The 26,463-nt window shown below is 36.5% G+C and overlaps 1 protein-coding gene across 5 annotated transcripts in view; it reads left to right on the forward strand.

Moving 5' to 3' along the window:
* The window catches only part of DPYD (dihydropyrimidine dehydrogenase), a 375,517-nt gene that overhangs the window by 165,522 nt on the left and 183,532 nt on the right, over window positions 1-26,463 (forward strand). For all 5 annotated transcript variants that reach the window (XM_026057686.1, XM_026057684.1, XM_026057685.1 and 2 more), the window contains 4 exons: window positions 6,448-6,555; window positions 9,790-9,959; window positions 11,670-11,880; window positions 22,137-22,321. In XM_026057686.1, the coding sequence (XP_025913471.1) occupies window positions 6,448-6,555; window positions 9,790-9,959; window positions 11,670-11,880; window positions 22,137-22,321 (674 nt within the window). The remainder of the gene's footprint in view (window positions 1-6,447; window positions 6,556-9,789; window positions 9,960-11,669; window positions 11,881-22,136; window positions 22,322-26,463) is intronic.

The following is a 26,463-nucleotide window of genomic DNA, read 5'->3' on the forward strand; positions in this document are numbered from 1 at the left end:
ATGGATGTCAAGCTGATCTGATCATGGGATCACTAAATGCTATGAGGACAGACCATAACGCTGTAGGGTTTTGTAATTCAAGCTCAGACACAGAACATTGATTGCATGGTCATAATTCTAATTTCCATCACAAATATGACTCGATTCTAAATTCTGTCTGCTCTTCCCATTTGCAGTTTCTGATGCCTGGTTCCTGTGAAATTTTGGCCACATCTAAACAGGAATTGGACAATGGTCTTCAAAGAGAATTAGGATTATAAAAGCAGCTTTGGTTCTGGATGGTCTATCCAGCCACTTTTTTCCTGCTCTTTCAATGCCATTTGTTAGGAGTTTAGATCCTAGTATCTTGATCTAAATTAACAATAAAGTAAGGTCTGAGTCCAATGGACCATGTTACTTACAGGTTCAGCTAATTATTTGGACATTTCTAAAAAATACTGTGGTGTGTACGTTACCGTTCAACTTAGTATGCACTGCAGCAATTGTATATGGATCTTGATGATAGATGTGGAGGGCCTTCTTTCACATATATCGTACACAGTGTTCATTCTAACTCGAGGGTAAGAAAACACTAACCCAAGTGTCTTATAGTTCTTTTACTTTTCTCCCCATATATTTCTTTTTCTATAAGCAAAGCCCTTAGCCATCATTAGGGAATTACTCTTACAGACCTTGCAAGTATATCCTATTCCAAAATAAAGAAATCATTAATAAAAAACAGTAAAAAGGAGCAGTTATATTACAAAATAAATCTACCAGACTTACAAAGAAAACAAATTCGAAAGAGCCACCTGCTGTGGAGATGAGGCAGTAATCTCAACAGCAGGAAATAAAAAGGGAGAAGAGGAAAATACAAAAGCATAGACATTAAAAAAGTAATTAAAACACTTATCTCCATTGACATACATAACAAACAAAAAAAAATCAACTACCTAGAAAACATATTCTATTGAACCTCACAACAGGAAGTAACAAAGCTGCCACCATAAAAAAAGCATTCTCCAGCAAAATGAGAGAGATCCTTTAAAAATATAAGCCTCAAAAGTATTTACTAATGTGTTAATCACTAATGGACTGACCTTGAGAGAAGCTGAGCACCTGCAGAGCATTTGCAACTTTACTGAGAGTTTCATCTTTCAGGATCAAACCTTTAAAAATGTACAGAAAGTAACTCTTTAGATACCAGTGGCTTTCTGTTCCGTTTCTGGTGATTGTCATAACATGAATTGTAATGGTGTATTTAGTATAATCAGCTGTGTGGCACAGCTTAGGTACCGTGTCTCGGTAATGCATTTCAGTATAGTTCACCTCTAAAATGTTTAATATTGATCCATGGAAAACAATGTTATCAATATTGATATGAATAAATGTGACTTATAAACAAATAGGTAGAGAATATGCCACTGATTGCAAATAGTTTATATTATGTCTAGGGAAAACTGTAAATTTGACAGTTAAGAGAATATTGTTTCAATGTAATCTTTCAAGAAAATACTTTAATGTACTTAAAATTCATGGGCCAATTCATACAATTCATGGATTGTGTGACATAGAATAAAACTGCTTTATATACATAGATTTTGTTCTCCGTTTCCCCAGACTACAGACCAGACTTGTTGAAGAAGAACAGAGCATTCAAGAATATTAAAGGATGCTTATGTGCTTGGAATTTACAGTATGTTCTTTTTTTTCTGCCATGCACCTTTGTAGTCGTTCTCTGACCATATGCTGCCTGTATCCGTAAGTCTCTGGGCAAGTCAGAATGTTACCGGACAGTGTTACATATGAACTATTTTTATATGAAAACACAAGGAACAGGTTGAATAGCTCAGTGCATAAAAGGGCAGGGAGATGGTACAAAATAGGTACGTTAGCCTTTTCTGTTAATTCAAAAGGACACTTTCAGAAGGGAAATGATGGATTTAGAAATTTACTTTGGGACGGCAATTACATTAGTTCTATATTTATTTTATCACATTTTGAAGAAAAGAACAACAAAGATAAAACAAATATTATTAATAAATAGCTTATCAGACCATGACAATTCCTTTCTAAAATTCATATCAGTCTCTCTCCATCAGCCTTTCATGGTTCCTTTTCCCAAGGTGTATCTACATGGCTATGCACAACTTGCTATTTTTAGTCCTCAAACTGGCCAAAGGTGAGCTCCTGCTGGTACAGAACCTGTGAAGCTTCATTGTCAGRCTGTGTTCAAGCTTCCTATCCTGAATAACAGTCTGGGTCTCAGTTTGTCTGGGCTTGGCCTCACAAATGTTATTTCAGCTAACTTGCAGTGCCACCAGAGCAAATACACAGCTAATCATATGTTTCTTCTGCCCGCATCCAGGGTGTAATGTGATTCATACTTTTTTCTACTCATGCTCATTAGATTCCAGCAGTTCAAGGCTTTCCAGCTGGTCCTGGGATCTCCTGGTGTCGTCTTCCTCTGCAGATCTCTGTGACGTGGAGGCCGGGAAGGGTGGAACATGCTTAGTGAAGAGGAATCTTTGGATATTTATTTTTTCTGCCTAGCACAGTTTTTCCTGTAACTATGAGTTCTCAAAATCTTGTTCAACTCAGCAACATATGTGCAGGTTTTCACAGAGATGACAAGAGGTGGGAAGTCCTTCCCCACCCTCTACATCTCTAACTCATGCTCCAAATTTGTATGACATGAGAACATTTTTTAAAAAGTCACATAAATTTGTGATTAGGGAAAATAATATGATCTGTGAATGTTTGATATTAGTTTTGGTTTGCTAGTTCAAAAAAAGGAAGAAAAAAGATTTGCACAGCAAGTAAAAGCAATTTTCTCTGTTTTGTTTTGAATTCAATTTGGATAAATCTATAAATGTAATGTCATTTTGAAAAAAAAAAGTTGAAAGATCCATTATAAAAATGTCAGAAAGAAGCGTTTCAGCTTTTTTAAGATATTATTTAATGTATTGCAATACAGATTGTTTTATCCAGCCTGAATTTGCATTTCTACTCCAAAATAAGGGTTGGTAAAAACAATTCAGCCAGGTCTCATCTTGATAACTCTGTACTCTCCTGTTAGTAACAGCTCTTCTGGAACTAGGAATACGAGGAGAGGTAATATCGCTTGAAGGATCCCAGCTCTTCTTTGCTTACCTCATCCAGTTTAAGTTTTTCCAAGATATGCTATTAATGGGATTAAAAATGAAGCAAACAAAACTTTTCAATGTTTGGATGTGGAGAAAAAAAAGAAAAATTTACAGTGCTTTAGCAAGTTTTCTCCCCTTAGGCTACTGTATATTTACACTTTAACTTGAGCTCCATTTTTTTGTCTGGAGATTTGTTTTCAGTCAGCTGCTACTGAAAACTACGTTTGACCCTTACCAAGGAACAGGGCTTATTTTGTATGTCAGTTATTAAGACTGGCTGAGAAGTTCATTTGAAACTGCAAATCTGCTCAAACATGTCAGACTTAAGTAATCCAAACAATGAGTTCAGGCTCAGAAGGCATTCCTGTTTCTGGGGAGAAGGGATTTGATCAAAACAGGAGAGACAGACATGCTGGGCCTCTACTCCCCCTTTCCAGGTCTGGGCAATAGTTACAGTAATAGCAGCAGCAATTTTTTTCCCCCCTTTTCAGACTTAGCTGATTGATGTGTTGACAAGCTTTGATTTATTTGGTGCAGCAACCAACTGGACTAGGTGCATTGCTTTGCAGCCCAATCCCTTACACTTGTATGCATCGCTCTTGTATATTGCTTTGTGTATCTATGACAGATTGACTCTAATCATTTAGTGATTCATTTTGATGTAGGCTACAAGTAAATGTAAAAGGAGACTGTAAGAGGACTCTCTTTAAATAAAGATGATGAACTTGATACTTCTGGTTAAGAAAATTAGCTTGCATAAGCATTATGTGAGAACAAAGAGTAAAAAGCCCTGACAGGGTGTACATGTTGTTATATATAAATATATGCATATGTATATATGTGTATATATATATATATAAAAGGTATAAGAATGGGAGGTTACATACTATGTTTTCTAAAGCCACTATTATAGTGGCTAATGCCTTTGGAAGGTATATGATATGTTAGACTGGAGTGAGACACTGATGGTGACGCACAGGGTTATAGCCCACTGAGAGAAGGGGTTATGTGGATCAAGGGAAGGAAGGAAGGAAGAAGTGCTTTGCACTGAAAGAGAACGATGCTCATGGAGAGAGACCTGGAAGCATCTGGAGATGAAAGGCAGGGCCTAGCAAACTAGAGGGTCAGGAATAGCAATGAGATTGCTTTCTACACTGTACCTGACCCAGACTGTGACTGTCTAGGTTAGAGCTGAACTAGATCTGTCATGCAATCCATTATTTTCACGATATTTTTACTTTCTCTTTTCTTAGTAAATGCCATTTTCCTACAGCCCATGAGGCTTCCACGTATGGTTTAGAAATCAGTTCCTTTGGAAGCTTGTTCCCCAGCAGCAGCAGATAAAGGGATTGAAACTCCAAGAAATCCAGAGCTTTGGCTGTAGAAGGCCAGTGGCCTTGTAGCAGCCTGCTCCTTGCGTAGCTGGTTGCAGGGTCCATCAGAATGGCACTGGTAGAACTGCATTTTTACGCTGTTGTTTACTGCCAGCARAGGAAATAATTGTTATTACCAGGCCTTAGTATGGGTTAAATACATGAGACTTAGAATGATGGAAGATTGTTTCAGGATAAGAAATGCCAAATAAATAAATAAAAAAGCCTTTTAGATGGCTTGCAGGTGGATTTGGAGAAAAGAGAACCGACTAAAACTAACATGAGTGGAAAAGCTAGGGGAAAGACCTCATGTTTTCCTAGTCATTTTTTCTTGAGTGGCTCCTGGTTGTTTTGTACTAGTCTGTGAACACCCTCTTGCTAAAGGATTTCTTTAATTCATCTTTAAAGGGTATTTCTCTTGGATGGAGAAGGGTCTTAAAATAACTTCTGGGTCATTATTTTTATCTAAATTCTGTCTTTCATAGATGACGTCTTTTTTTAATCTTATTTCTTCTCTAAAACTGTTTGCTCTAAACTATATTTTTTCTCTGTAGCTGTTTTTTCTTCAAATGTTCCCTCTCCTGGGAGGTCGTTGGCTGTTTATCAATATTTGATCTGTCTGTAAAGCATACTTCTGTAGGGTGTCTGTTTATTATGAAATAGTGTCTCTCTAAAGTGGATCTTATCAGTTCTTGATCTCTTTCTTGATCTGTCCTTGTCTGTCTGCCTCTTAGTTGCTCTGGTGGCTTTAAGACATACTCATGCTCTGCTTTTTAGTAAAAATAAATGCAATCATTAGCAGGGCAAATAATACACAGCAAGAGGGGATACATTATAATTTAGTACAACTTTACAACTTCCAGTGGATGCTTAGCAAAGAGCTTGAAACTATGCCAGATGTTTATAGGTATAAGAGAAAAATCCTTTGCATTTTCTTCAAATGTAAATATTGCAAAATTGGTTTTCCTGCAGTTTTCTGTAGAATAGTAGTATAAATAGCAGGAAATGCCACTTATATTGGCTCCCTCTTAGAGTTTTTTTTGTGTTTTTATTTTTTTATCATAGCAGTCAGCCTAAACATTATTGGAATCAAAATATCCTTAATTCAACTCCTTTGATTTCAGTGGCTTTGAACTAGTGATGAATCTGACCCATGGACAGATACATTTGCAGTGTGTTGTCCAAATGTTCACACAGCAACGAGAAGATCCTCTCTGGCAATTGGAAGATGTTCTTTACTACTTTCTTTGATTAAAAGATGTTTGTTGCTCTTATTGGTTGTGAAGCGTATCCCTGTCTGTGTCCTACTGCTTCTGCATAAGTGTGGGTTATTAATAGCTACAGATAAATGTCAGCCAATAAGGACCCCTTGCAGTTTTGAGAAAACAATCAAGAATGGACAAAAACGATGACATACAAATTTTCACAAGACAGAACTACAATGCTGTCATTTGTGCCCCACACCTTGTCAGTTAAGTTGATTAATATTGCTTCACTTGTGTTACCTGCAGACTACCTGTAATGGAAAAAAAAATCAAAACAAAAGGAACAGAAGCAATTCACAGCAATAAGAGTTAAATGTGTTTGAAGTTAATACAGTAAAAGTTTACCACTGTCTTGTCTTCCCCAGTAACTTCCCTGCTTCTGAACCCTGTGTATCCTGTTCTTTCTATCCCCTGCTCTTGCATTTGTTTTGGTATGACTTATCTACGTGCACAAGTTATCCAACAGTTTCAAGTGTCAGTACTATTAAAAGCGCACCAGTGATCTGCAGACTATAAGCATGAAGATGCAGTCATTTGTGATCTTCTTTTAGGAAGTTTCACACGTGAGGTTTTGTAAAACTGCTTGTATTGAGGAGGTTTCGAGAATGTGTATGTAATGTGAAATATATTTTTGTCATTGCAATTTCTCTTCTAGTTCTGATTGCTTAAAAATACCTATTTTAGGTTTGCCAGAACCAAACAGAGACAGTATATTCCAAGGACTGAGAATGGATCAAGGATTCTACACATCTAAAGACTTCCTACCTTTGGTAGCAATGGCAAGTAAACCAGGTGTGTGATGTGTTGTTGTAAAAGTAAGTCATTAGTGGTTCTTGATATGTCAAAATGCACAGCTGGTCRTACAACAGCACATCGAATTATGAAACACCTCCCAAAATACTGGTGTTAGGCAGGATTTTTTCCTGGTGACCTGCAACCTAAGGAGAGTGGTCAGGATGGTCAATCACAGAGATTGTAAAGTGAATAAAGATACATTATATAAATATATAAACACGTGGCAGTTTATTACCCCGATAAGTACCTTTGTTATGTTGAGCTATATTCAAAAGGTGTCATAAGCTTCTTATTTGTGTAAATTATTATTGTGATATAAATAACACATAGTGAATATAAGGTGGTCTTGAAATGATCTGATATTGAAGAAGGTTTTGCCAACCTCTGTAAGCAGCCGCTTTGTATGTTATAACTGATTTCACTTGTAGCATGTTTATCCTAAATCAGTCATGCTGCATGTTTTGCAGACACGTTTAAGGAAGCACTAGTCCCTTACCTAAAGAACTTCCAGTCTAAGGACTCAGGACAATGGTAATACACCAGGGGTTAATAAGACAACACTCAGTTCACAGGCATGAAATATAATCTTGTTTTTTGCTTTTATGTCTTTGTTTTGAGTGCAGAGGTGACTCATTTTGCTTCACAGGAAGTATAGCTGTTTTGGGTGGCCCTGAATGCGAGGTCGTGAGCCCCCACACAGATGCATCACATGGGGCTCCTGATTTTTACACCACACTCATTCACAGTCTAGATTTCCCAAAGTATTAATAAAATATAATTCAACGTACAGTTTTCTGGACATATATTCAGTGCAGTATGTGGTCCTGCACATGTGACCACATATTTAATCACACATGTACCTTTTTTGTCTACAGACTTGGATTTCTTTGGACTATTCAGAAACTTTAGCATCAAATAAGGCTGCCTGCTTTTTTAGTAGACTTTCTACAAACAGCATCTTAAAGAATTTATGTCTTATGGCAAATTAATTATTCTGCAAATAAAAGTAAAGTTGTTTACCGCCTTTTATACAAAATATTTAGGAAGGGAAATTCTATCCATTCTGCATCCCATCTGTCCCATCTTTCTGATGTTTTGATCTAATAGTTTATTTTTGTCTGTTTTTGTGAGCTCAAAGGAATTGGGAGGAAAGGTCTTCTTGAAGAAAGAGATGTCTAAAAAGAAACAGATTGAGAATCTGCACAGTAAAACATTTGTTGGTTAACAAAAGACAAATAAATCCTCCAAAACAATCCCCCTTGTATGAGTTTGACTAAAAATACTTTATAGAATTCTGTACAAACATGTAGGACTCATGTACTTTGTTACCTGCCTGCATCCACATCTTTGAAAATGTTGCAAAGTAGCACTCCCTATTTGCCAGGATATATGATGGTATTTTATATATTAAGTCTACAAGGAAAAAATGAAGAACTGTGAAGAAATACCCTTTTCTGACTGACAGTAATAGATCTCTCTTCAATGTCAATGTTGCTGTTGTCTGTTAATTAGGTCTCTCTTATTTTCTTTAATTTTCCTAGTGTCTATCTGTAGCTGTAGCCACCTCTCACTATCTAAAGCATGGGATTTTAATGTAAAATATACTCATCCTATATTCTGATCTATCCTACTATGCCCTTAATGTTATGGTGACAGTTCTCTAAGTAATAGACTTATCCAAATATTCTGCCCACTTGTAAGATTCCACTGCTAAGTTTTGAATCTCACTTGTTAATATGCTTTCCTCCAAAAGCGGTTCCCCTTGCAAATATGTAAACACTAACTTATGAGTGTCCATGTTATCTTTAGGTTATGTTTCAAATTCTTAAATTTTGCTGTACCCTTCCAGCCCTGTGAAATTACTAGCAGAACTGAGACCTTAGCTGTCAGAGGACCCAAGAGCTAAGCAGGCTGTTGTGATTGATCTGTTTGAAAAGTTTCATAATGACACTCTGAGCTGCCATTCGCCTGCTGCACTTACTCATTTTCCATTGCTCAATATACAATTTTTGTGGAGGATTAAGTTCATTAAAAGTAAACTATAGAGAAAAGTTTAGAGAGAGCATACTTTAGAATAGAAGCCTATTGAGCAAACAGTAAATGTAATGCCATGTGCATATGGGAAAGTGATAGCATTGGCCATATATCAAGCATTTTACAAATGGAGAGAGGAACTGTGTAGTAGGATGTCCTTTCTCCCTCCATTTATATGTCTGAATTTAAGGCATTGTATCCTTGAATTAGATTGATACTGGGGTTTCTCTACAATTGTATTCAAAAATCTGCTACTGGTATAGCAGGATACTCAGAGTTCCAGTGCAGTGATTATATGGTCAGCTTAACCCCTCATGACTGAAATTATTGGAGGCTCATTGAGAACACAGCTTTATAGTGTTTATGGTATCATTTTTTAAATTGCAATAATTTGCCTAATCAACAGTTGTGTTTAAACTGATGATGAAGTGCAATCAAGTACATGCAGTACACATAGTTCAGTTTTACTTAAGAATTTCTTGTATAAGTGAATCATCAAATAGAGGCTGTGGATAACTAATATGTAACATCATCATTCTCTCGATGTAACTTTTTGCAAACAGTTTGTAGAAAACTACTATAGATTAAACATTTTCTCCCAGTGGATGATCCAGGAATTACTGTAATAATATTCTTTCTGCATCATATTCAGCTGTCACAGAGAATAGCTTTTGAGAACCATGTCTTAATCGGAATAATGTCAATGCCCTGTAGAGAAGTGTGGCTAAGGAACCAAGTTTGAGAAACTATTATACAAAGCTTTCAGCATCTCAAAAGTTGTTTGTTTTTTTTAACAGAAATACAAAATATTATTCTTTATGCTCTATTAAAATATGTGTTTTTTTTTTAACTGGGAGAGAAATGAATGAGAGAGGTTTAATTTTTGAATAAAAAGATGTTACAATGCTAATTTCAACCTAACAGGACCTGCAGTCTTACAAATGTGTTGTAGTTTGTATCCTTCCCAGAGAGAAAGGTGCTGCTTCTTAACGATACTATGAAATTATGTATATGAGTGTGTCTTAAAAATGGGAATAAAACTGTCTTTCAGTGAAGCAGAATAATTTGATAGTGACACTGCATGCTCAGAAACTGTAAGATGTAATTTTACACTGCTTTGTGTACAAGTATCTTTTGAGTTGTCATGCAGGAAATCGTTTCTCTTCTTGAAAATGGAGTTTTCCTTTCTTCTTTCAGGGATGTGTGCCTGTCACTCCCCATTGCCATCAATTCATGGAACTGTGATTGTACTTGGGGCAGGAGACACGGCTTTTGACTGTGCAACATCTGCCTTACGCTGTGGAGCTCACCGTGTATTTGTGGTATTCAGAAAGGGATTCACTAATATCAGAGCTGTCCCAGAAGAGGTAAAATTGAATAATAGCATTTATGAGAATAAATATTGATTATTATTATTATTGTTATTTCTGTAGGGCTGAAAAGTGTGCTCTATAGGTACTTAAAAGATATCTACTAAAAGTTTTTTTTTATAAAACTGATCTTAAAATATGTAAATGCTTATTAAAGAGGTGAGGGTCACTTTTATCTCTGTATAAATCATTTTTCTCTACTGTACATGTGCCATTCCTTGTGAAGTCAGAGCGATGCACTTGCATGCAGGGGGTTAGAATTTCTTATAAATTAGAAAATATGATAAAATTCTTAAGCTCTTGGAAGAACTCCAGAAATCAAACATCTCCAAACTGAAGCAGCCATATGAGTTTTGTACGTGACTCTTCAGGTCATATTTAGGTCCTAGAATGGTATCTTCTGGCTACTGTCTAATGAATGTCAGTGATCCTATCATTGCCTTGGGAATCTCTAAAATTTTTAAGGAAATTACTTACAGTGATTTTGGTTTTGAATCACTGCCAGTGGCAATGAAGCAATGCCATCCATCACAGATTTCAGTGTTTGATTTGATTTTTGGTTTGTCTTTGCACTTTGGCATTTATCAGTACATCTGCACATTTTGAAACTGATTTAACCTTTTCAATGTATCTGTATTATTACAGGAGGAGTGTTTTTCAGGTTTTTTTTCTCATTTTGGTGGTCTTTTTCCATTGTAATTTATTTGGTGCATACATTACACTCTTGTGTAATTTACAGTAATGGGACATTTAATGCATCTTCATCATGGGACTGATGGGAATTTAGTTATCTGTTTTCAAGAAGGTGGATATCTTGGAGATCCTACACAAGGGGAATGGAAAAGCTTAAAAAGGAACAGAAGGTCTCTTGATGCATAATTTACTTTAGTTTCTCTTGCCCTTCAGAATGCTAGACACAAATGATGAGGTTATGGAAGCCATTGCAATGAAGAGGCTTGCATGCTTTTCAGATTCTTGCTAATCAAGAATCAGTCGTTGCTGTGTACCCAAATCTTTGTTAGCAGCCTGTGTCAATTCCTACAAGTCATTGATGCGCACCTACTTACCAGATCACACAATGGCCTTAAAAGCTGTAAAATCAAAATATCTTGAACTAGTAATGGCCACACAAGAACAATGTCAGCTAGGATATTACATGTACAGAAACAGTATTTGTCACATAAACATACACAAACAAATCCTGAAGACTTTGCTCCAACAAAATGCTTCTTGATTTCAGCAGGAGTTTTACCACAGCAGAGATTCAGAAAATCTTAAGTCTGCATTGTCACTCGGAAGACTGTTTTTAACACATGGTATTCAATATATGATAACAAACCCATCTTAAAATCGTGAGGAACATGAATCTGGTCATGTGCTTAATTATTACTGGGCTGCTTTAAAAAGACAAAGATAGTTACATAAGGTAACTCTTTTGCCCTCAAAGGAGTTATATGCATTCAAAGTAACAGGGAATGATAAGAAAAAATATATCAGAAAAATATTTCCATTGTAAATCTACTTAGTGTCCCTGTCTAGAAGTGATTGATTCAACAGCACTGGAGGCTCTGAAATTGGTATTAAGATGACTATCTGTATACCATAGGCATGCCTTCTACTAAATAAGAATGTATGGTAGCATCATGAGTCAAAACTCGTCATGAAAACAGAACAATATTTCAGTTTTTTATTACTTTTACTCTACAGGTGGAACTTGCAAAAGAAGAAAAGTGTGAATTTCTGCCTTTCCTCTCCCCTCAAAAAGTGGTACTTAGAGGTGAACAAATTGTTGCTATGGAGTTTGTTCGAACTGAACAAGACAAAAATGGAAATTGGAAAGAAGATGTGGATCAGGTTGTCCGTCTGAAAGCTGATGTGGTGATCAGTGCCTTTGGTTCAGTTTTAAGTGACACTAAAGGTAATGCTGACTAGTGCATTCTGAAACTGCTGATTTTTATTTTAGTTGCAGCCATTTCCAGCTTGGAGACCTAAATACTTTATTTTAAAATTGTCAAGGGAAAAATACTTGCTTAACTTTCCTAAGAGTTGCCTTTAGACATATGTGTATAAAGGAATTTCTTAATGTGCAAAAACTATTAGTTATCTGAAGTTAGTATCAAATTATTTGTTGTCCAGCTTCAGGCTTCTGAAGTTTTTTAGTGACCCAGTTTTTAGGAAGTGTACAACTGCTTTTCGAGAAGTGCCTTTAAGCTCTTTCAGCATCAAGGAGAATCTGAAATCCCAAGTGACAATTTTCTATTTAAAACTTGATTGTAAAAGATGTTCAGCTGTTGTACCATTTTTCTTTTTGCCAACATCTTACAAACACTTATTCCTCCTAAATAACATTGCTATTGAATTAATTAATGTACTGTATTTCACCTGCCAGAGCAGGTTACTCTCCACAGATGTGTAATGTGGCATCACTAGTTACTGAACAAGTCCCTGTCATAGCATGTAAAGCACATGCCATGACGCTAGGGAAACCCCATAATCAGGCTGGAGAGTTGACATCTCAAAAACATGCCAGGATCTGCAGGACTGGAGTGTGTCAGCTTCACTGATTATTACTAAACAAAGATGAAAAGTAAATAAATTCTGTCAAGGATAAGAGTAAACAAAGATTACAACATTTAGAAACAAGGCTACAAAAACAACAGCAAAAAAACTAACAAAACATGTTAGTTACTAAAAAACAAAAAACAAAACTAACAAAACATCCTCAGGTTCTCCCCCAGTCAGGTAGTAGGCTGAGGGGCAATTCCTGCATTTTGACGGTTTTGTGAAATGAGTCTTTAAGAGGTTGCACAGCTTGTGACTGTTAGTCTTATTCACAGAAATTTCTTTGTCCTTTGGGTATACCTTTTAAAGCAAAACTAAGGGTCTGATTTACAAAGCAACGCTGTTTTCTGTTTCTCACCATATAGAGAAGGAACCCAGATTAAAGGTGTAGTTGCTTGGTATATATCTTGTTTTCCTCAGTGCAAATGGGATATCAAAGAATGATCCTAGGGATTTATTCTAGGCTCACTAATTAACTTTAGAGAAACTCATTATACTACAACTTTAATCTAAACTGTGAAATCTTTTTTTGCCTATTGAATTAAGCAAGAATTAAGACAGAATCATTGTTCTGGTTTAGCTGATCTGGATATCATTAATTTTTTATACGTACGCAGGAGGACTGTGGCTTCTATTCTATATACAGCATTTGTTCAATTCACCTGTGCTTGTCTCACCCTGTCTCATTATTTATTGTACTTTACAAGCTTTGGCCTTAAAAACTAACAGTTACATTGTTCTATAGTAAAGATACAGAAATTGGCACATAGACAGCATTTCAGAGACCTACCGAAGTTTACAGATGTAACGGAAAGAAAACTTAAGAATGTGAGTACAGCTAAGAACATGAGGAGAACTGAGCAGAGTTCAGTCTGTGTTCTCCCCCTCTGACACTAGGTTAGATTTAAAGAGTTTGGACACATACATCAAAGGTATTTGAAAGTAAAAACCACTGACTCAGCAGAAGGCAAATTAACTTAAATTAAATAGATCCTCAGTCTGGAGATGCTCATCAAGGTTAGGTTCGGAAAGCCTTAGTGATCAATGTGCTTTTCTCTCCAGGGCACAGTCATGCTAACTGATTGTCCCATGACACGTTGCTGTGGTTCTTTGGGCATAAATGTCCTGATTCAGGACCTGGCAGGTAATATATACCTCCCACTTCTCAGAATGCAGAGGTCATGTGTAAATTTGGTAATCAGACACTGTTTCTGCCAGTGCAAAGGGAATTTCAGAAATTCATAACATAATGTGGCTTTGTGAATCTTTTAAGTCAAGGAAAATAATAAATCCATAATAATCTAAGCAGAATCTAGTAGAGTTTGTGGACATATATCAGGCACGTATAAAATGTGTGACTTCTTACAGCTGCCTTTTCTGTACATGTTTTTTTAATGAAGTCAAGGAAATATATTTTCTAATACTTTCTATAAGTTTCTGACTTAACAAAAAGATAAAACATTATTAATGGAGATAAATTATAGGTCCCACTGAAGAATTTTAGAATAGCAGAGTTGTCTGTAATCTGAATGAGCTGCTCAGTACTTCCTGTTCACCAATCCCATTTTTTATGAAGTTTAGCCATCAGACAGCCATGAGAATAGTCTAAACTCTCTACTACAGTAAAGAAGAAGGATCAAAATTATTTCTTGAGGAATATGTAAAGTTCATTGCAGAAGCATTCCTGTTTTGAGTATATTACTGTTGCATTTTGATTGCTTCATGCAGCCTAGGCCTTTGTCTAGACCACAACTGCACCCAGGTACTCGCAGTGCTAATTACTCAGTGCTGCCTCCTGTTGTGCAGCTATCTCAGGCTGTAAAGGTAGAGGAGAAACAGCTGGGACTCTCCAGCAAACACCCATTGCACTTGGAGATGCCTCGCTGTATAAAGAGTCTGGTATCTATGCCTTGCCTTATGGCAAGTTGCTCATGCCTTATGGCTCAGTCTAGCCCCCAGGAATCAGAGAAGAGATTTTTTTTTAATCTTTAATAGATTCATGAGTAACTCCATTGCTGGAGTTGGCTTGAATGAGAATTTTAAAAAGTTTTATCATTTTGTTTTTTTTAAACCCTCTGTTTAGAAGATCTTTGGGAAGATTTTCTAAAACCTCGGTGGTAAATCAAATATTAGCCTATCTAATCAGCGTGTTTTGTTGTGATTCGTAGGCTCTATGGTAAAGGAGTGGCTCCGCTTTCTCCCACATTCCAAACTGCTTCAGCTAAAAGTTTGAACTTACCATGTTGCTTAGTCCTGATACTGTGTTAGTCTTGCGTATTTTAGTACTCATTTGTTTGCTAAATTGGCTTGTTGCAAGTTTTTCTATAGGGACATAAAATGGGAGAGGAACAAAATCTTAGAATGAGCTGATCATGAAAGTAGGATCATTTRCCTTGCAGGTGAGCAACACACCTCAGTTTCACACTGTACTTCTAGTGGAACTGCTGTTGGAATAGCAATCAAATTATAAAGAAAAAAATGCAAGAAATGTAGACATTTGTTTTGTACATTGCAAAAATGAAAAGAAACTAAGGTGTTTGGGAATAAAGTACTTATTTTGAACACCTCATTTTGGTTGCTTTTAAATCTATTTCTTGAGTAAGGTGTTCTAATGAAAGTCAAATTCGTTTTGCATCACTGAGCTAGATTACAACCAAATCTCTGGTCTGTCTCAGCATGCATAACAAAAAGAAATGGAGGAAAAAAAACCCAAAACAGCTTATATTTTCTTTATATTTTTTTTAAAGGGAAGAACATTTTCCTATCCAAGAAATGGAGATACTCAGAACTTGACTGGACAAAGCCCTGAGCAACCTGACCTAACTTTGAACTTGGTTTGAGTTTGAAGTTGCCCCTGTTTTGAGAGGGAGGGGTGCAGAGATTTAAAGGACTCTCTTTTTTTTTTGTTAGCCCTTTGAGAGGGAGGAGGACTAGGTGACTTCCAGAGGGCCCTTCCAGCTTGAATTTGATTTTGATGATGACTCAGATTCAGGCTGATTAAATGTGTTAATTAGTGCTCATACAAAGAGTTCTATCAATTGACCTAATTTGTAAGGCACCTCCAGGAACTGAGAATACAGTATTGGTATGGGCTAGGCTAGCAGGATTTGTCCTGTTGGTTATTAATATTGTTAAATGCTGATGTGATTGATGTAAGAAAAAAAATTACTACAAGAACAAGAAGGGTTAAAATAAGGCCTTAGCCTCAATTCAGAAAAAGTCTTCAGGACAGCCTTGACACACATGTTTAAAGTTCTGCTTAACAAGACTTAAGCACACTGCTGTCTTGAGCAGAAGTGGACCATAGATTAGAAATCTATTTCCAGTCTATTATTCTCATCAGGATGCTTCTTATTCTTGCGTAGTAACTATTAAATTTGCAGCTGAGGTTCCTTACACTCACAGTAGGTATTTAGTCTTTTTTGTTTTATTAAAATAAAATGCTAATTATGTTTTTAAGCAACAGTTCTATAAATATTCATCCTCCCATTGGGAATCATATAAATGCATCATTAATTACAAAAAAGTCAGTTTTTCTAAGTCTATTTTATGCTCAGGAAGTCGCTAATAGACAGAGCAGGAGAGTTGCCCTCTAGACTTTTAAATAAATTGGCGCTTTACTGAAACCAGTAAAAAAAATCAAATGTTTAAATCAAACTACTGGAGATAGAGGAAGAGAAAGGTTTTGCTTGTTGTTGAAAGAGATTTTGCAAGCACAAGCTGCTTTTCTCTTGCATAGCTTACCAAAGCCTTCAAGCCATCATAATTGACCCACATAAACAGCTGCAAGAAAATTTTGTACCTTCCCTCATCTTATTGCTCTTTTTCTTGGTTTGTGATTTTGGAGGCTTACAACATGAAATACCAAAACATGTACTGGCACCATTCCAAACTGCAGCTGTCCAATACATACAAATGTAATTTTGTGTATTCCCTGGTGCTGCATGCACTCAGCCTCAACATCCTATCTAACACCAGGCCAGTTGGTTTTAAGTCTGATCTTTGAATAGTCTTTTTCTTATATATTTTTTCCTGAGAAACAAAAGGGGACAACATTTTTGTACTGCAAAATTTTGCACTGTTGGTTTGTTCTGATTTTATTTATTTTTGTGTATTTCTGAAGAGAACCTGGACTTCCCATGAAGAAATCATGAAAAATGGTACAGTTGTCCAAAACACACTGCAAAACTAATGCAACATAGGAGACTGGCAATGTAAGTTTAGTTCAAAACTCCGTTTAGCGGGCAGCAGTAAAGAGGAACTATTCCCATATTCCAGAATGTTGATGAATCTTAGCATGAAAATGTCTGTTTTATTTTCCTTAAGAGATGAAAAAGGGGAATGCCAAAAATAAGCAAAATATATATATTTTTAAATTTTTGTAGTAGCTAACTGTTGCATGGTAACTGAAGGGCAAAATTTTATTTCACATTTTTGGAAATCGATCATAACTTCCAGATACCTTCCTTTAACTTTTACAGTGACTGTCATCTTGCTTGGAAACTGCAGCAGCCAAACCTTACTGGAGTACAGCTAACCCCTAGTGTAGTTCTGTGTACTGCAAAGATRAATTTTGCCCAAGTAGTTAATGATTTTATTATTTAGCCCACTCCTAGCTCGTTTTTATTTCTACGGATTCAGAAGAAGTTGCTAGGAAAAGGCGAAGAGCCTGCAGATCTCTGAATTCATAAGTGTAAAAGACATTAATGTTCCTTGTACAAATACAGAATTTCAAGTGATGTGGAGGCCAGTGAACCTGCAGAGAGCCTTGAGCTTCTTTATACAGCCTTGTCAGACAACCAGATTACTCCAGCCTCAAGTCGCTGGAGCCTTGGCTAATGAAGCTAGGAGGGTGGGAAGCCGAGCTGCAGCTGTGAGGCACCAGCTGGGGATGCCCAGCAGGGTCACCTGGTGTCTCCCTAGTAGCACAGCATCTGCCTCTCACCCACAAAATAGTTTTAGCCATTAGACTTCTTTTTAACCATTACATAACTGCAGTTTATATAGATTCAGCAGATTCCTACTGAATTAGGTAGGAGTTTTCCTGCTGAGTCATTTGGAGTAGGATTTTTCATCAAAAATAGCTTTACTGAATGAGTTTGAGTGCAACAGTTCACACCCTGCAATGATCACCAGCTTCCAAAATCCCAAAGTGGCTTCATCATAAATTCTAAAGGCATTTTAACTTAAAGCAGAAATTCTGCTCCTTATCCAGTAGGCACCAGTACATGTTTGCTTGCGAGCCTTTTGCTGGTGACAGGCAGAAACTGAATCAGCAGCATGTGTTTTACAGGCAGCTTTCAGCAGGAGCCTCTCCCACTGTGTCAGTGGCGTCGCTTTACAGCCTGGTTCGGTCCGGGAGCAGGGTGGAGGCTGGGGGAGCAGGACTGCACCTGCCTCTGTTTCTGGGCCTTTTGACTGGGCAATGTCAGCACTGAAGCCACTGGTGCATGTGAAAGCTATAGCTTTACATTAGAGTTTAAGAAACTTACAGTATATTGTTTTTTTTCCTGAAGTAATGCTACTATTCACTGTAAAAGAAGTCTGTAAGATGGATATCAAAAATAACATTAATGAGCTACTAAAGCCAAAATTACAGGAACTTATGAAATTGGTTAAACATAAAAACCATTAAACTGTTTATTGAAGCTTCACAGATATACTGCAGTTAATGAGCATTTCTGCTATTTAAATAAGCCCAAATTGAACACACATTACATGGATACGTAATTAGTCATGGCAGTCAAACACACACAGACTCACTGTTAAAGCTTTATTTGAGGAATCTTTTCCATTTGATTTGTTTTGTTAATTAAAATATTTTTTCTGTATTCACTTATGTTTTAATATTGTTTTTGCAAGTGCTATAATTTGCTGCTGCTTTTCCATTTGTGTTTATTTGCTCTGTGAAGATAGCAAATGTGGAATATATATTCAGTACTGTTGCTTTTCTTTGTTGTTTTTTGTGTTAGCATTACTTGATAGCATTAGAATAATTCAATTGTATGCTGTCGTTCATCCAAAAGGATTCTTTCAAATTATATATAATATCTCATCAGGATATGGAGGAGAATGCAGCACAGCCACAAGGTTGTACTTTGAATTTTCAAGAGAAAAGCTGTATTAGTTTTAAACTTTAAAGTGTGTGAGGGTGCAGAGATTTAAAGGACTTTTTTTTTTTTTTTTTTGTTAGCCCTATATTAAATCATACACCAGCGAGAAAACAGAGGATCTTGTTTGCGTATTGTTCAGTGTCAAATGGCTGGCAGTTCAGAGAACTGATATTCAGGGTCACCTCCTTTTGGACTCATATTTGGCTCTCAGAATCTCTCTCACCCTTGAAGAGGCAGAGAAGATACTCATGTTCTTCAAGACCTATGTTCTCCCCTTCTGCCTACAGGCAGTCTGGAAAGTGGTCCCTTCAGCCTCTCTGTTGCACTGGATCCAAACTATGAGGACATTAGCAATTCTTATAGAAATGCTTTTAAATCATGCTCTTATTTCTTCTTATCTAAACCTTGGAGGTTATAAGAAAGACAGAAGAAAATAGCCTCTGGATACCATGTCGACCTTGCCACAAGGGAAATGTTTTTTCCCAATTGTAAAAATAGAGATGGGGCAAACAAATTCCCAGTCCCTGGGGAGATGTTTCAAGTGGAGTATGTGGGGCATTCTTTGCACTCAAAAACCTTTTGGTAGAATTATGTCTGAACAGCTATTTTAACACAAAACAATTCTCAGATAGGTTTGAGGAATGTAGTAGGTGCAGGATACCAGAGGTAATACCGTATTTTTCCACAAGATTAAATTAAGTAGTCAAAACTTCCAGTTTTACATCATTTCGTCTGAAAAACTACATCTGCAATAGCATGTTGCTCTCTAACACCTTTCTTTACCGTGGCTCAGTACTGTCTCAGAGAAACAAAGTCATCTATTAAATCCCGAATATGAAATCCTGAAGCACCGAGTTTTCCTCAGGGGGGCTTCCGAACAGGTCTTTACAAGCCTGTACGTATTTAGCTTGTGAGAACTGTCTAGACCACATGCTGAGATGGTACCACTGCATGCAAGAAGTTATCCTATATATGACAAATATAAGATGATCAAAAGTCTTCTTGAAGTACAGACAGTCTGAGATACAAAGAGAAAGTTAATGTATTGATTTATAAATATTACTGAAATATTCATAGTAAAGCTACTATCAGCCAGTATCAGCACTTTCCTTAAAAACCCTCATTTTCTACATTAAAAAATGTCTCAATCTGAAGGTTGTGTTTAGTATGATCTTTCAGTAACTTAAGTATTTTTAAAGGAAAACAGTTCTTGAATTTTTGATTGTGTTACTAGGCAGATATTATTGTTGCCGAGTTAAGCCAAAAATGTGTGCAGGGTTGGGGGGATTATGCAAGCAGTAGGTCTTGAAAATAGATTAAATACTTCTGGTGGAAAACCTGCTACAGTCTTTCCCCTTGCAAATAAGTGGCTGAACATGCATAGTATTTGTTTTCATTATATCTTGTCTAAACATCGATTTCCTAACTCATAGAGCTTTAAAATATTAACTTCTGGACTGCAGTTCAGCTGCTGCTGTGCCTGTGAATTTTAAGAGTGCTAATGATGTGGAGTTCTAGGTCCAAACCATCTTCTGCTATTCTGGATTCTGAACCAGTTGCAAAAGCACTTTGGATTTGAGTCCTGTGTTTATTTGTATGCTGATGGTGAGAATGCGAGCATGGTGGGACAAGTAGCTGACAGTGTCTGCCTTTCTTCCCGTTTTATTGTTTTGCCGCTGATTCTACACAGCCCTCCACTTTGAAACACTCTTGTTATGTTTGATTTGGAGATGAAGGGAGCTACAGAGCCTGGGAAGAAAATTCCATCATGACAATATGCAAGAAAGATGTGTTTCAAGCTTGCTGTATGCTTGAGCGTGCATTTGGGCAATACTGGGAGTTTGCGCTTGTATTAGTGTGAGAGACATATTCTTGTCTTAGGCTAACAGGTTTCTCTTTACATGTATGACAGCACAACTACATCAGTTTAATTGACCTTGGCAATCTGCATCTGCTAGTGGTATGTCCCTGAGGGACACTGCAATTTTAAGCTGCATTTTATTGTAGAATCTTCTGTTCCTGTAGAGTTAAAGCTATATAAAAATAACTCATTTTGATACATCGCATCAAGATTTGCTAAAAGTATTTTAAAATGTGATCCTCATTATGAAACTGCATTAAAGTGTCTTGTGATTATAAAGGTAATTTTAATATTAAAGTTAAAAAGCAAACAATAAAGCAAAATTTTGCGTAATAAAAATCATGTTAATATAGCAGTAAGATTACTTTTTTCTGAGCAATTTATTTGTATTTAATCCCATTTGTTTACTTCCATGCAGTATAAAAATTTTTAATCTATTTTTACATTTACAATCTTTGTGAGAACAGTATAAGTTCATGTGTAGAGTGCCTATATATGCTATTTTCTAACATGAGAAATGAAGATCTGTTAAGGAATGTTTTACAAGAATTTAGAAACTTCAGTGAAATAAAGATAGAAAAGATACTGTCTTCATGTAAGCCTTTTATTTTGATTGTTGACCCTTTTTGTGTTTTTATAATTTTATTTTTAATATAGGTAACAAGTTTCAAAGTGAGCCCTACTTTCAGAAAATTCAGAGTTTAAATATTAAGTCAGAATGTTTTTGAGTTACTAAAATGTATCTTTTTCAGAATTACTTTTTGTTAAAACCATCATACTTTGTCAAAGCCAAAATTTTGTTAGCATAACATTTCCCAGTGGGAAAATGTTACATCTGAAAATTTTCAATCAGCTGTAATAATCACATGTCAAAAAGTAGCAGAGTATCAGTTCTGTTGTGAGAGTTAATAAATGCAGGAAGTAAATTCTAGCGAACTAAACAAATTTCAAGAAATTATGTCAGAAACATTCCTTTTCAGTTTTAAATTTCAAAAGTATGCTGTATATTAAGATTCACAAGAGTTTATGATAGTTTACCCAAGAGAAAAGCGCTTTGATATTGTAAGTGCAGTACAAAGCTATGAGTGGAAGGAAATTACTTTTTCATTGTTAGTACTGTTCAGTAATAGGATTTTCAGAAGTGTTCACCATCAACTGGACTTTTCCCCTGGCAAATGAATAGTACCGCTGAAAATGACTTTGTGAATTCTGGCTTCTGGGATATACAGTTTGTTCTCAGGGAGTGACCAAAAGACTATTAAAACCCATTATTTCTTGTGCCTGTGCTGAGTCAGTCACTTCTCATGACATTTGTGTGCATTTATTTTATACATAAGTCTGGCTTTGCAGACACATAGGAGTTGGTTACTTTTCTGCTATTTTTGAAGAGCCATTCCATGTAATAGATGWTGTTGTTCTGTCTGAGTCCTGTTAGTAATTACATACCTCCATTAGCTCAAAGGTGTCCATGTATATAAAAGAATTTTTAATTTCTGTTGTAAATTCACATTTAAGTAAGTGAAAGAATTAGGACATGGAACTGCTTTTCTAATTGTTAATCAGTGTATAGTTGACAGATTTTAGAAACAGGTTTTTTCTTTCCTCTATTAATTTTTTTTTCTTTCGCTTTAATTACAGTCAGAGAAGCCATGACACCTGTCAAGTTTAATAGATGGGGTCTCCCTGAAGTAGATCCAGAAACTATGCAAACAAGTGAACCCTGGGTGTTTGCAGGTGGTGACATTGGTGGTCTTGCTAACACTACTGTGGAATCAGTAAATGATGGAAAACAAGCTTCCTGGTACATGCACAGATACATACAGGTGATTTTATTTTCCTCTTTCCAGTTGTCTGCTTTTAGATTTTTTTTTTCTGATTATTAAGATAATTGTTATTGGTTTCTAGATTAAGTATACATGTTTTGAGCAACTCATACCTTAGATTATCTGGTGGTTTGTACATTACAGTTCCATTCAACTGAAAAATTAAAACTCTGTGCGTATAAACACACCCTTGATTTTGGATAGTTAAACCCAGCTTTCTTATATTATCTTAACCTTGTTTAAATCCTAACAACATTTTTTTGCCCCCCAACTCTGGATTCCACTCAAGGGTAGTAAGCATTCCTGCACAATATACAGTGTCAGTAGAAATCCTAATTGGATAATTGGGAGAAAAACCCAGCTCATTAGTTTTAAAAAAATAAAATCTCTCAACAGTGTAAAGTAAAGTAATAATTAAATACTGCCAGGGTTCTTACCTAGGGAAGGTATTTATTAGTATTTTTAGAGTGCAAGCATACTAACAATTTACAGAACACTCACAACTGCTACACTGAAACTGAAGTTTATCTGACGAGACTGATGAACTGGACACAAAAGCCAGGCAAAAAAATAAACAGTGTGTACAGGAAGGAAAATGAGGCAAAGAAGTGTTTACCTGAGAAATGGAAATTTAGGGGATATAGATTTGAACAACCTGGTAACTTCATTTTCCCTTTCTGTGCTCTGGCACATGGCTGACTGAGAACTGTTATCTCTGCTTGCCCTAACTTTATTCTAGTTTAAGAACGAGCATAGAGTAAATCTAGAGGAGGTGCAGAGGAACCTCCAGAGACCAGAGACACAGCCTATGTGTGGAGAACCAGCTGACAAAGAGTGTGTTCCTAGTGCAAGGAACTTTTTAGAAACATGATACATGATTCATTCTCCCACAAAAAGAGATTTGAACAACTGAAGTTGGGACTGTAACAGCTCGATGTCTTTCTCCCCCATCCATCTGCTCAAAGCCTCTCTGATTGCATGTTTGTGCAATTTCATGCTGTTGAGGTCTGATTTCACGTCCTAAAAATACTTCAACTGAAAGCTTGTTGTTAGTATCCGTGCATATTTTTTCTCACTTATTCTAAAGCACTGTTTGTGTCCTGCCTTCTTAGACCCTATGAAAATGCTGAGTGTGAAACATCTTTAATCCCTGACCTGCTTGCTTAATTTCTCAGTGCACAGTGAAGCTGGTGGCTCTGTGACGGGGGGAGAAGGGGGTGTCTTCTCCTTTTTGCCTCCTTCCTCTTTAACCTCTAGAAACATATACATCACTTTTAAAAACCTCCTTTATAATGTTGCTTCCTCCTCAAAGCTTGCTTTTTTTCCTCTGGAAGGTATTGAATAGTTTGGAAGAAATCTGAATAGTCATGGCTTGAGAATTAGAATTTTAAATCAAGGAAGCTTGATATTAGAATATATCTGTTACCTTTTGCAGGTTTCAAGACAGCTTATTCGACCTTACAGTCTCACCAGGAAGCTAATGGGAAAGCCTTACAGCAGTCTTCGCAGGAAAGTTTCCAAATGTCAAGTGTCACCTTTCCAGCTGTTAGATGAATGGGCAGCCAAGGGGCATTTATTTGGATGTGCAGCCCTTGTAAAATCTGGTTGCTGTGGTGGAGAGCACTGTAATTTGGCAATTCACCTTACCAGTGTTTGGACCCAGTAGAGATTTTTGTGACCGCATAAAGGTTTAATTTTTAAAGTTGTGGCTTAAGAGGAAGATCATGTTACCGTGATATTTATAGGGGTAGTGTATGTCGGTATGCATGTGTGTGTGTTTGTGTGCATATGTGTTCATTCCACAGCCTGGTATTGTGGAAGCTTCTGTTATCAAACGAAAAAACTTGTGAAGTACCTTGTTTTCTCTCTGCTGCAAGATTCTAAGTCAAGTGACCTTGTTGCAGTCTCCGTATTTGAATTGAGGTCACATTAGATTTTAAATAAATACATTGATTCCATCCATGCATTTGCATTTTAGCTATAGAAATAAGTACCCATTTCTAAAATCACTGACTGTCTTAGCGCTGCTATCTATAAATAATACAGTCAGTCTTTGGCAAAATAAAAATAGTCCATAATACTTCTCAACCAACCCAAGACCATGTCAAAGACTGAAACTCAAAAACACTATCCCAGCTACTTGCTGAATGCACTTTGTACACTCCTCCTGTTTCAACCTACTCCAGGCAAAAGGCTAAGCAACAGATGGGCTTGATATGTGCCCTGAAACTCCAGTCATTTCAAGTTCTGGCATGTGGTCAAGCGAAGCATAAGATCCAGACTCAAGGACTCTCCAACAGAAATGCCTTATGTTCAAAAATGGGAATTATTTTCAGAAGCTTCTTGGCTGCTCTTACGTTGGAAAATTTCCATCATTAGTTGCCTAAATATCTCCTGACTCTTGACATTTTCCTCCTGCTCTGCTAAGCATGGATTCATCTCAGATATTGTTGCCTGCAGCTGTGTGTCAGGTTAGTTTCTATAAACATGACCAGTCAAAGCCTAACCAAGGACAGCTCAGTAGAACTTATTCCAAAATACAATCAGTCTTCCTAGAACAGTTCTTTGCAAGTAGATAGAGATTCAAACAGAATCAACCCAATTTGTGCAGCTGTCTACTATTCAGAAAGTCTTTCATGATTCAACCTTTTTTTGTCATTCCATGAACTTGTGATGTGAAGATTTCCATAAATTAATCTTCATGATTTATTTAGTTTGTGGATTGTAATGGCCTGCACCTTTGTCCAGCATTGACATTATGATATTGGGCAGAAGCAATATAGGCTGCTGTTCTCTATTATGTCTCAGTTACCACCCATCAGGTATGAGAAACCATTTTTTTGATCAGTGAATGGGATTTAATAATGTAATAGTTGTATTCAGGGTAATTCACAATTACTACAGGACTAACATCTAATTTCCTATGCCTGCCTTTGAGAGCAAAGGCAGCTCATCACAAATCTTCCAGTTTTTTCTTTGTGGATAGCTGTGCCAGCCTTGATGCTTCATTTCTGCTCTATTCATACACTTGCTATATTCACACCTGTGGAATGTTTTTCTGATATCTGACAGTCAAGCTGCCATCTTCTTCTCACTAAAATCCCTCTTATGAAGCCACTTTCCTCTCTTGGTTACAGTAAGACTTCTATCTTTTGTTTTCTGTGATCTCTCCAGTATGGCCAGTTTCTTCTGTATTTCTTCTAGACTTAAACATACACGATGACCTTAAAGAACACAGGGCTGGATCCTCAACTGATAGAGCACTTCACTAAGATGTTACACAGTATGAATTTTGAGTGCATCACTGTATTACTTTGAAACATTATTGTGCAATTTATTTTTTTATTTATGCTTTCAATATATGTGTTTAGTATCTGAAGAGTATGATTGCTGATTCTTTTATGGAGGTTGACCATTCTCATGTATTCCTCTAGGCATGCATGAATGTACATTATAATCAATACCAGAAATGCGTGGTTCCCAGGTTGAAGCTGTTAGTTATGGTTGTCTGCTTCTTTTCAGGATAGCTGAAGGAAAAATTGAATGCCCTTTTGTTTAGCTAGAACAATGTGTGAGACACTAGCATGGAGACAAGTAATAAAACACCATTTTTCAAAAAGGTGGACTGAATGCAATTTAGGAAACCTGGAATTTTAGTTGTTTACCACTGAGTAGGCAACACACCTGTTCCAGAAATGGAAAGCCAGGAAGGAAGTTAGAAAATCTCTACAACAGTGACTGTGAGACAGACAGCTTAGAAAGAGAGCTTAGGGGCCAAACCATTGCCTGGAGAGAGGACTTGCAACTGTGAACTATTAAATTGTCTCCTATTAGATTTCTACTGTGCTTAGGAAAACATGGCTCTCTGTGTGTTTCTGTAAAGAAATGAGCAAAATAAAAAGCCCCATGGTTGTATCAAATATACTCCTTCATCTGTTGTCTTCATCATGGAAAAAGCCGTCATGAGAAGATACCAAATGCTGACTAACCACTTGTATCAGAAAGAGTAGCAGTATAGTGTTAATTTACATCTCTGGTCAATAGTAGTTTACTAAATCTTCCTTCATAAATATATTATTTTAGAGAGAATATGTGAATTTTCACAAAACTTATTGAAGATTCTTGAAGAATCTAGAGGCCAG

This window comes from Apteryx rowi, unplaced genomic scaffold (assembly GCF_003343035.1).
Source record: "Apteryx rowi isolate R43461 unplaced genomic scaffold, aptRow1 scaffold_14, whole genome shotgun sequence".
Classification (NCBI taxonomy): domain Eukaryota; kingdom Metazoa; phylum Chordata; class Aves; order Apterygiformes; family Apterygidae; genus Apteryx; species Apteryx rowi.